The following is a 12,304-nucleotide window of genomic DNA, read 5'->3' as shown; positions in this document are numbered from 1 at the left end:
ATTATCAAAATATTTTAAATATTTTTTTATTAAAAAAAAAAGAATATCATAAAATTATTACTATGTGACCAAAAGATCACGAGTTCGAGTTCGAATTCTGAAAACAACCTCTTGGAAAAAAAATATAATAAGTGCGTATAATGAATTCTTCTCCAAACCCCATATGACGGGAGCTTCGTGCATCAGGCTATATTTCTGTAGGCTTCCTGACTCATTGAACGGCAGCAATACTAATAGAGTGCAAGAATTTTTGGTTTCTCAAAAAGCATACAAGCAGAGCCGGGTAGTGTATAAGAACATATTTCTGCAAAAGGTGTGCCGGCAATAAGATTACTGCAATAATGAGAAGAAAAAAAAATGGAGATACAGACTCAACCCAAAAAAAAATAAAAATACAAAAACGGCCTAGTTTCTGAGCTTCGCATACTCAGCAACTTATTCATACAGACATCAATAGAATATTGGGGTCGTAGAGGAAATCAGTGTGCCGCCTCTCTGCTGTAATACTGATCCAGGGTCTTCGCGGGAATACGGTGGAGAAGCTCGCGAGGGAAAATGCGTAGTAGAGTCCATGCAAGATCAAGGGATTGGAAGATATTACGGGTGTCATAAGCCCCTTGTGAAACAAATTTCCTTTCAAACTTGTCCAGGAACTCCAGGTAGAGCTGCACCACAAAGATTGCGAAATGGTCAGGATCATATGTTGAATGTCATACAAATAGAGGAAGGAGAGAAAAGAACCAAATCCTCGGACGAGAGAGCCTCCTCTCCCACCACCGCTTTCATTGCTTGAACATCCTTTCCAATGGCATAATTGGCATAGAGCTGTATAATGAAGGAAATCAAATGACTAAATGGAGATCCAAATGCAAAAACATAAACAATCAGTGAAAGAACAAATGAGAACCTGGTTAGAAACATCCGCATGATCGCGTCGAGTCATTCCCTCACCAATAGCACTCTGCAGGGAAATTATTTAATTTATGAAAGGAAAGTAGAATCTAAGAGAGTGTGATCTCCATAATTTGGAAAGAAAACTTTAAAATGGTCAAGAAACTAACTTTCATCAACCGGGACAAAGAAGGGAGAACGTTGATCGGAGGATATATCTGCAAGTAGAAAAGGCTATTCAGTTAAATCTCCTTGGACAAGAGTATTATTCAATAATACCAAGTAGCCAAAGTTCCGCTAGTGATGCACTATATTAGGGGACAAGTGCCCGATGTAGCTATGTAAATTACCTGCCGATTATGAAGCTGCCTATCAATATATATTTGACCTTCAGTGATGTAACCAGTAAGATCAGGAGTAGGATGTGTAATATCTGTACAGAAATGCACATTTTCAATTCAAACTGTTTGATTTTTCTAACTAATAGAAAGCATAGATGCTCCCACGGATATGCAACACGTCAGGAAAATGTAGAGTATAATCTATTGCAGATATATACTAGAACTATTTGCAAGAAATTCCTAGTCGAAACTTGAATTTTGGAAGAGCATGACAAAAGAAAAGGACCAAGGTACAAAAATGTGATATCCAACACATACCATCATTTGGCATGGTTAAGATAGGTATCTGTGTAATGGAGCCTTTTCTTCCTTCTATACGTCCAGCTCGCTCATATATAGTTGCTAGATCGGTATACATATACCCAGGATAACCACGTCTACCAGGCACCTCCTCTCTAGCTGCTGATACCTTCGAACCATAAAGTTAAAGAAAGCATTTAAGCCATCAATTTAGTTGCATAATAATAATAAAGATATTAAATACAATTTGCCTGAATACAAATTAATCAGAGTTTAGAAGTGCAACTTAATTGCTAGAGAAAGAAGAAATTAGGAGTGCACAGAATGAAACTCTAGTTTGGACTACACTTTAGAGATATGGCATGAAATTTGATAGTTTGATACATAGAACCTTATGTTTAAAGTGGGTGGCTTAATATTCTCCGGGCAACAATGATATGGTACAAATGGTGTGAGACATGAAGAGCTGGCAAAATAGCCACAACTAATAAAACAACATGGTGACTAAACATCCTGAAACACAAACTTCAGAAGCAAAATAAGTAAATGAGTGACAAGACTTTGACCTATTTATTATACGTCATAAAAATAATTATCTAAAAAGGAACTTTTACATCTTACAACTTACAAGTTAATTCTTTGAAATTTTAACTGACTTTGCAATGCATAAAATAATTTTTTAAAAAAATTGAAATAATTTAACATTGTTCAGATGAGTCTGTATAAATACAAAATAACACAAGCCTGTTATGAAATTAACAGGCCATAACATAATAGCCAGCCCATCACCAACTCAAGAGATTAACATAAAATAAAATAAAATTGCTTCAACAACACAGAATTCCTTCTGCAGCTAAAACCTTTAAGCAAGTATAACATACATTCTAGACATAACACATCCGTATAGAAACAAATTTGATGAGATAAAGAATGTTGTGAACATTAAAAAAAAAAAAAGAACTAGAATACAGTTTTACCTCACGAAGAGCATCTGCATATGAGCTCATATCAGTTAAGATGACAAGCACGTGTTTCCCACATTCATAAGCTAAATATTCTGCTGTTGTCAAAGCAATTCGTGGAGTGATAATGCGCTCGATAGTGGGATCATTTGCCTGGACAAAATAGTATGAAATTGAATATATTCTTGCTTATTTTACATTAACCATGGCAAGGCAAAGATATAGTAGCCTAAGGTACTTATCAAAGAAATATTTTAGAACCTACCAAATTTAGAAAGAGTGTCACTCTTTCCATGGAACCATTCTCTTCAAAATCACGCTTGAAAAACTGTGCAGTTTCCATGTTGACTCCCATGGCAGCAAATACGATAGCAAAGTTGTCTTCTTCACCCTGCTGATTGAAGGAAACAAATATATGAATAACTATATACAAGCATGATTTCGAAGAAAACCGTTCTATCGTCATGGTGAAAATCCAACTGATTAAACCAAAAGAGTAGAACTAACTAGATTTAACAGTGATGCCTGTTAAAATCCTGCTGTTGTGGTTACTGCAACTGCTAAGTAATCCCTTATATTACCTTTACATGTAAGTCAAACAAATAGAACATAAAAGGTAAACTCCTTAAGTGTGTGGCAGTGCAAAATACACTCAGTTAACAATTCATTAAGGATATGAAAAAAGCATAATGATTAGATTCAGCATTTTAAAAATATATCTAAAGATACCAACTTTTGATAGTTTCTTCATAGCAACCAATAGCCCAATCCTAGACACTAGAATTTCTCCAACCCAAGCACTATGTATGTATGTATGTGTGTGTGTTAAAAAGGGCAATCAAGTACACGAAGCTCCCGCCAATATGGGGTCGAGGTCACCAAGGATATATATATATATAGAATACGTTTGGTAGAGATGACAAGTCTAATATTATCAATTATCAAACTGGGTTTAAGGCATGATGGTAAGGTACCAAATGCGACAAAAATCAACTATGATACTTTGATTCTTCATCTACCTATTCACACATTGATTCCATACTCAACACCTCTATCATGGGTGAAGCATTTTACAAACATCATCTCAAACACAGATCCATATGCATGTGTGCACTCGTACCCTGGATTTGGGTAGCATAAAATATCTGATACCACAACAATCAATCCTTGCTTTGTAGCAAATAAAAGTGAGGCTCAAGCAAAGTCCTACAAATCTGTCACTTCTAGCTACCATCAGCCAATAGATTTAGTAAGGCACAACAGTTATGCGATTGGCTATATAGGATGTATTTACATCAAATGTGGATACAACATGTTACTTAATTAGAAAATATCTTGATAATTTCATTGGAAAAACAACAACTACCATTACAGATAAAATTTTCATACAGGCCAAGATAGGTTGGAGCATGATGATCTGTGTAGGGGAAATTTTTTTATTTGATTACAGTAGTATTGACATGAACATGTTAGTGCTAAAGCTTCCGTAAACAAATTGGTAAATACCCATGCTATAAAACTGAAAATCTTGATCAAGTTACTTCAAGTCTTACAATCACCCAAATGCCCTTAGTACTATTAGTTACAAAGGATTGATTGAGATGGAATACCTCCAAAAGGTTGTCAGTTTTTTCTAGACGCTTCACAAGACCAGCCTGACGACAAATCTGAGCAGCTATTTCATTGTGTGGAAGACCAGCAGCAGAAAAGAGTGGGATTTTCTGCCCTCGAGCAATAGAATTCATAACATCAATGGTTGATATTCCAGTTTGGATCATTTCTTCGGGATAGGTTCTTTCACTTGGATTAATTGAACTTCCTGGAACAAATGCCATAGTCTGAGAGTTAATAATCCTTTTCTGGAAAGAATTAGTGCACTGTCAAGGCTGAAAAAATAAACCTATTTTTATATTAACTCACCAGATATATCCAAATAAGCCTCGGGCAAAATAGGAGGGCCATTATCTATAGGCTTTCCAGAACCATTAAAAATGCGTCCAAGCATATCAAGAGATACAGGCGTCTTAAGAACCTGAATCAAGAAAAGATAAGTCAGCATCATGCAATAAGCCCAACAACACTTTGAAGTAGAATAGAAGAACTCCTAACAAGTATAATTAGATCACCAGCCACTAAAATGTTCAGATTCGGATGGTGAAGAAAGCTGAATGGTATTTCTCATACACATGGTATGATGATGCAACATGAATATGTGAAAGATTGAAACACAAAATATGAAGGGAATGATGCAAGAGGATACGATTACAAACAGAAGACTCAAATTGACACAATCATAAATAAAATATTCTATGCTATTTTTTACACAGTATTAAGAAGTTCAGTAAATTACATTTATAAATTGCATTTTAGGAAGTGTTAACTAATTTTATACGGTTTTGTATCTCTTGACAGGAAATTTACATTGTGCAATAATGGCATGAATTGTTAGACCTAGATTGATCACGTCCAAATGTGTTGTATCCATTATCCAATAATTAATTAGTACAGAATAATAGGTATGGGTCAGTAGGGAGGTCAGATCAGATTTTGCAAAAAAAAAAAAAAAAACACACAATCTGAATGGTTCAAGGAAGAGATTTCGACCTATTTCTCAGAGGAAAATAAACAGGTCGATTTTTCCTGAATCAAGTTTTTTCAAGGAATACCAAAATTCTTAACTGTTTTAAGTTTGAATTAAAGTAGGACCAGATTGGTAGTTTTGGCAATTTGGTAGGCTTTTTTTTCAATCTTTAGCTTTTAAGAAAAATTATAGATAAATACATTTTATATTCTAAAAAATTTGGATGATAGATTTTCAGGCTTTGTAGATTATGTCAAAAGTTAACCCAAAATATGTATTGTTACGGATAATAGGGCCAAGCAACAAAGAGATGGAATAAAACAAACTGGAACAAGAAAGTTGTAGTGCAAGTCGTGAGAAATGAGGAAAGAAATTTTCATTTAGGAGAACTTGCAAAGAATGTTCATATTCATTAAATTGATTCAACTAGAAAAGATTATAACATATCTTTATAAGTTAAATGTTCTACGTACTAACGGATTGACACAAAGTGACTGTCATGGTAAAAGGCTTGTGTATATTGACTATGCTTTAAGTTATAAAATCACACATAGTAATTGAAATTACTGTAAATTTTAAACCTATGAACAGAAGTAGAAACATCATGCTCTTATTGCACAATACCTAAAGCTCAAGTGAAGTAACTGGAAATAGTTGCTTGTTGACTTAAAATTCCAACCGTATATAAGGCATGTTAGTGGGTATAGTTGCAACGCAAAAGGATTTACAAAAAATGCTAAAACATATTAGTGTAGATATATGTCCATGCATAAATTTTGTACAATTAGGTCAAAATATTACCTCGCCAGTGAACTGCACAGTGGTGTATTTGTTGTCAATTCCTGAAGTTCCTTCAAAGACCTATGCAACATATAAGAGAAGATACATATAAGATAAGCTTTAAAAACAAAAGTGCTTCAATATCTTTAGTGAGTTATAAACCAAGAATGAAACATATTATTTTTTACCAGTCAAACAAACTAGAGCGTTGAGAAATAACAAAAAGTACCCATTTTCATGCAAATAATAATAAATACTAAATCCATGGAATATGAAATTAAAAAATACTATTGTTGTTATAAACTCTGTAAGAAAAATGCATAGGTCCAAGCAAAATATGTAAGGTTCTGATATTTGATAACAGACTATTGTAATTTTCTACTCTTCTTTTCTTTTGACAATCAAAATCATGCAAATACTTCACCCAGGTGATGTAGTTTAAATAGAAAAGTCAAACCTGAGAGTATAGAGTAAGAAGTTTTAAACTTGAAATTTTTTTGTAAGTTTTAGAATTTGTAAGATATTGTTTTGGTTAAGAGATAACAAGCTAGACAGCTTTAATTATTATTTAGGGGAATGAGTAATTTTAAGTTATTAGTTTACCAAGTTTGAGGAGTTAGGTTTATTCCAATATTGGGTCATGGTTGGCGCTTAAAAGAGGCACAAGTCCCTCTTGTTTGTTTATCTTTTAATTAGTAAAATTTAAGTTCTCTTGGTGAGTTTTATGTTTCCTCTGAGTTTTGTTCCTCTTAGTGCTGTATCAAGAGGTACCAAAGTCAAGAGGGAAGAATTCGAGCATTCATCTCAACATGTTGACTTTGTTACAGGTTATACTCCAAATTTAGTGCCACACTATTTCATACTATCCACTTCAAATGTCATTATTACCTGGTGATCTGTCATGGCATTTCCTTATCTATTGAAAGGGGAAACCAAAAGGGACCCAAAATCAATAAAATCAAAGCTCAATTCATGAAGGATCAAAAGGAAAACATTCTTGACTCATAGAAGGGATGACCAAAAATTTAAATAATGTTACAACAATTTCTTAATTGTTGAAAAGAATGCACAAATTGAAGATGTGGGTAACTCATTTGAGTTGAGTTCCAACTGGTAGGGGACAATAATGAAGATTTTAACTTTGGAAGTTTGAAAGCAGGAAGTTTTAGATTTTATGTTTTAAAAAGTTATAAGATTTTATTTTCGTTAATAAAAAAAATATGAGGTAAAATTTGATTTTTGTTTAGGGAAACAAGCTATTTTAGTTTTAATTATTTAACAAGTTTTAAGGAAATTAGATTTATTTCTTTCAGGGTTTGATCATGGTTGACTGCTTTTAAAGAACCACCAATCTTCTTGTTATTTCATCTTCCAATTTAATAAAATTTAAGATCTCATGAGTTTTGGCTTCCTCTTCATGAGCTTGTTTGTCCTATTGCTACATCAGAAGGATTCTTCAACAATGAAAAAAAATAAAACTTCCTATCGTAATCTTTTCTTTCTAGGTTCTTGGACTTTTGAGAATATTCATGACAAAATATACAAGCATGCACAAAGCATTTTTATAGCCCTAAACAAATAACACAAAATCACCAAAATAACTTCTGAAAAGTATGGTACATTCATACAACTTCCTTAAATTAGTACATTTTACATGGATTACTGAAATGTACAGAAAAGATCAATCAGTTCTGCAATTTGTCTTCATATGCATTTTTTGCCATCATCAAAAATTATATTAGTCTCTTTCAGCCAAAATTGTTATTCCCGTGTAAATGATTCCACTCATAGTTCAAAAGTGCCATCGACGATCTAGTAAATATTTGAGAAAATTGTTTTTAGTGATCCTAAATACCTATTTCCTTATGTTCTGCAAAAAGAATTCATTTAGTGACTAGGCTGTGCTTTTAAAAACCGTTCACCCTTCTAACTGTTCTTTACACAGAATATTAACTTAGGGTGGGTCTAATTTTGTAGTTTTAATCCTCTTAATTCCTGAGGTATCAGACAATAGATGTATGCAAAGATATGAGGAAAAAATAATACGTAAGAATATTAAAAACTGATGAAACATTATCTTCAGACCCTTTGCAACTCAAACCACCCAAGTGATAATGGATAATGCATTCATGTTCAGTCTACAATAATAATGCAAAAAAAATGTAAAGGAAAATTGATAAATGCTCTACAGAACTTCAAACAAATGAATATCTAAAATTATTCACCTGCACAACAGCTTTTTCACCATCAACTTCGAGCACCTGACCACGTCGAATAGTGCCATCTCCTAGTCTAATATTGACAATCTCCTGGTATTTGGGACCCTGAAAGACATTTGCAATAATGAGAAAATGAAGTATCAGAAACTAAGAATTGGAACTTACTGTGCATTTTCATAATGGAAATACATCAGAGGTACGATAATGTGATACCTTCACTTTATCCAAGATAACTAGTGGTCCTGCCACTCCAGACACTGTCCTGTACTCTGCATCACCAAAACAAAAAAAAAAAAAAAAAACTTGCAGGCACTTCTAGGTTGAACACATTATAATGTTACAAAAACTCATTGACAATTGAAATGCATCATGAAGTCATCAGGAAAAAAAGCTGTCATAACAGAAATGGAGCACAAAGCCTATTGCATTTTTGTGTCACTGATAAGAAAAAAAATCCGAACTTGAGTTGCATTGGAAGTTTATAATTAAAAAAAAAAACACACACAGAAACTCACAATGCATCAATGTAAATTACAAAAAATGTTACCAAAAGAAATAAGAAGAAATTTCATAACAATTTCCATTCTCATGCCTTGAATGCAAATTAAAGTAATATAACAAAATCCATTTTAAGTTTAGATTAACAACTCTGAAAAGGTTCAATTGATTTTGCATCTTGAATTGAATCGATTCATCTTAATGTGAGAAACCAAAGCAAAAGTATGCTTGTTCACATGAAATAACGACAGCAATTTAAATGTCAATAATTTCTTCTAATTCCACTCTTTGCAATCCTAGTTGATGTGCATTGCTCTCAATGTGAAGCCATACTCTTTGGTGGCAAAGGCAGCCTCTCCAAGAAACAGTTCAATTATGTGCCTAAGCATTCTGAGCACTCCAATCATGTTGGTCTCAAGAGTTCTTAATTTCTCTATCCAAAACAATAGAAATAACTTAACCTAAGCATGGCAAGCCCTGGCCCAAAACTAGATGCATACAACTCTAGGTTAGATAACTTGGTTGAAGCACAATTATGCCTACTTCTTGAAGCCTTAAATTGGTGGGATTCGAAGGATCCTCAGACAATGTTAACTGTTGATGTTGCTCAATAGTTCAGAGTCTTTTCTATCTACTGAAAATTAATCAACAACAAAATGTCAACACATCAGACAAACTTAAAAACGAGTAAGAAAATAGACTGATGGTAATATGTCAATACCCATGCCAATCTCCAGTGATCCTTCCTCCATGTCGAGACCCTTCTTTGTTTCGACCATGCTTCAACCTGAGGAACTTAAGAAGCAACAAATAATCATAATCTTTATTAAATTCAACCATGTGTTTAGTATCTATCATGCGCTGATACACAAAATATGTTATCCTCTGAATTATAAATATATACGTGTACATATAACAACAACACAGAATGGGCCTTTTGGCTCATGTAGTCAGCTTATGGCAGCATCAAAAAAAAAAAAGTTGAAAACTTTTCACACATTTTCACACATATCTCACCGTATTATTCAACTCAACTGCCAGACCAACATAGAAATTTCAGTAATATCAAATTACATGTCCTACATAAAAAGGGGAAAACGAAACATAGCCATGATCTAACTGGAGGACAAAACTTAAATTTCTGCTGCCTACCAGTCAAGAAGTCCACTAACAGTTATCTATTCAAACTTCGCTCTTTTTTTCTTTAGTAAGTCCTCAAACGTGGAATATCGATCGAAACATAGCGCCTTGCAAAAACTAACTAAATAAGAAGTTTAATATGCAGATCCCAAAAACGACAAACTGAGCCATTTTCTCTTCTAGATCCGAATCAATCGAGACGAACAGATGAAACAAATCCATAAATTCGATCCACTAAACCAGCAGAACGCTCATAATCAGAGGCATACTGGCCACCGAGATCTCAATAAATCACGACCCGTAGGGCCAACGAAAAGAGATTTCCTCTGAGAAGACCGATCAGAAGAGTACCTGAGAACGGATCGCCGAGGAGGTGGAGGCAGGGAAGTGGGCACGAAGGGGAGGGAACCAATCAATGGGGAAATGAGCATTTTATTTTACTCCCTCTATGGCAATCAAAGCCGTTCAATCGAAAAAAAAAAAAAAATCAAGGCCAATAGATGATGCTAGCCGTTAGATCTGTGGCTCCTCCATCTCAACCCCAGAAAAAAACGTTTCTTTGTCAGACGTGATGGGCTCCACATATATCATAATAATAATATTGGTTGTTATCTGAAGATAAATAATTTTTTTTCAACATATATATTTTTTATGAGATATAAAATAGAGTCTTTAGACTTTTGTGATGCAGGACCGGATCAGACCGTTTTTTTTTTTAGATCATCCCTATTTATAAAATATGTGGAGATTATTCATCTCGATTGAGATGATTCTTGGACAGAAAAAGTAATTCAGAGAATCTGCTCTTAATTTTTTTTATGAGATATGAACTCGCTTTTTAAATAAATCTTACGCTACAACTTTAATTAAATTTTAGGACAACATCAAAAGAACTTCTTATTATTATTTTTTAAATTAAAGGCCTCCTACTTTAATTTGTTATTAAAAAAAATTTCCAATTCATCCGTAATCCATATACAATTACTCAATACCTCATAATACATCATTTTCACAATTATCTATCATTTATATTTATCATTAGTACATTTTTTTTCTATGAAATATTAAATATTATACATATTATAACAACTATGATTTAATAGATTTACAATATGAATATTAGATAAATAGATCGAATCCATATTATAGTAGCTACAATAATATTTACAATTCGTAATTACTATAACGTGAATAATAAGGGAGCATGATTAAATTTACATTGGAGTAATTATAAAATCATAACGACTAGTTACAATTTTAAAAATTTTTAAATATGTTTAGCTAAATCATAATTACTATAACATACAATTTTATAATTGTTACAACGCATCCTTAATTTACAATTTAGGTGAAAAATATAAATAAAATATAATAATTAAAATAATATACTGGATGATAGTTGAATAATTATATATAAAATGATGGTGGAGTAAGATGTTTTTGATTAAAAAATTAAAATACGACGTCCCGTTGATAAATAAAGGCACTCTCCTAACGTTTGTCTTTAATTTTAGGCTTTGCCCTAACAAGTCCATAAGAACAAAGATCAAATCTAAAAATTATATTAAAATGTCAAAGTAACACACACAAAAAAAACTTAATTTTATAAAACTAGTCAAATTTGAATTTATTTAAATAATTCACTAAAAAATAGAAGTCATATTTGCTAGGTGTCAATGTGTTGGGAGTTGGCATATCCGGGTCCATCGAGCCATATTATTTAATGTTTATTTTTATTTATTTAAAAATTATAAAATAATGATGAATAGTAGATTTGTAAAAGTAAATAGTATTACAAATAATAACTTTGCTAAATGTTATTAAAAATATTTAATATTATTAAAGAAATTAAATTTAAAGTGGTTATAGTTTCAGCTTAATTGAAAATTTAAAATCTGAAAAAAAAAATTAAAGCTTTGAATTTTTAAAGCAGGAAAATTAATCAAGCCCAACTAGACTTTATATTTTTCAAGATAAGATATCGAATAAAATTAAACTGAGATTAAAATTAATCAAGTTGCTAAAAAGATTATTGACAATAAATTTTAGCATTTAGATATTCATTTTTATAGCATTTTAGCATTTAGACAATAAATTCAAAGCTAAAGCTAACCATTTTTATGCCAGAAAATTAGTTAATGCTGATCGTCCAAAGAATGCATTGGACGTATTTATTTTTCATTTCACCCCTCTTATTAAATATTATAATTTTATATTTAAATTATAACAATCTCAGATATTCATGATAGTATGTTATTAAGTTATGTGAAAAAAAGTAAATCATGATATTAATTTATACCTAGATTGTAAGTTGAGTCAAGCTTTAGGTTGTCAAATTTGTTTTATAAGATAATTGAGTCAAACCAAACCTAAAATAGATTAAACTGTTAAAATGATTATTCAATTTTGGTTTGATTTATTTTTTTATGAGTTTGAGATTAGTTCAGGCTTGATTTGAGCTTGGTTCGTTTAAATATTATCAGACTTTTAATTTAAATTTATTTGATGGATTATTGAACTTAATCTTTTAAACTTGTTTGATCATTTTAAAAGTTTTTTTTATTTAGTATGTTGATAAGTATTTTATTAATA

General features: G+C 32.1%; 1 protein-coding gene across 3 annotated transcripts; it reads right to left on the bottom strand.

Moving 5' to 3' along the window:
* Positions 1 to 231: 231 nt before the first annotated feature.
* LOC122038644 (V-type proton ATPase subunit B 2-like) lies at positions 232 to 10,169 on the bottom strand. Of its 3 annotated transcripts, none has more exons than XM_042598477.1 (15): positions 10,064 to 10,169; positions 9,294 to 9,359; positions 8,288 to 8,343; positions 8,081 to 8,179; positions 5,877 to 5,936; positions 4,415 to 4,526; positions 4,105 to 4,313; positions 2,760 to 2,888; positions 2,510 to 2,647; positions 1,551 to 1,701; positions 1,242 to 1,324; positions 1,062 to 1,109; positions 908 to 961; positions 742 to 825; positions 232 to 665 (listed from the first exon to the last, which is right to left on the bottom strand). In XM_042598477.1, the coding sequence occupies exons 2-15, from the start codon at positions 9,349 to 9,351 to the stop codon at positions 480 to 482; spliced, it is 1,467 nt and encodes a 488-aa protein (XP_042454411.1). In that variant the 5' UTR covers positions 9,352 to 9,359; positions 10,064 to 10,169; the 3' UTR covers positions 232 to 479. The 3 variants fall into 3 exon arrangements, with proteins under 3 accessions (XP_042454411.1, XP_042454413.1, XP_042454412.1); XM_042598479.1 differs by having other exon boundaries at positions 2,760 to 2,885; XM_042598478.1 differs by having other exon boundaries at positions 9,294 to 9,367; positions 10,064 to 10,164.
* Positions 10,170 to 12,304: the final 2,135 nt, after the last annotated feature.

The sequence above is a fragment of the Zingiber officinale genome, chromosome 1A (assembly GCF_018446385.1).
Source record: "Zingiber officinale cultivar Zhangliang chromosome 1A, Zo_v1.1, whole genome shotgun sequence".
NCBI classification, from domain to species: domain Eukaryota; kingdom Viridiplantae; phylum Streptophyta; class Magnoliopsida; order Zingiberales; family Zingiberaceae; genus Zingiber; species Zingiber officinale.
This window is presented reverse-complemented; position numbering and strand designations above follow the sequence as displayed.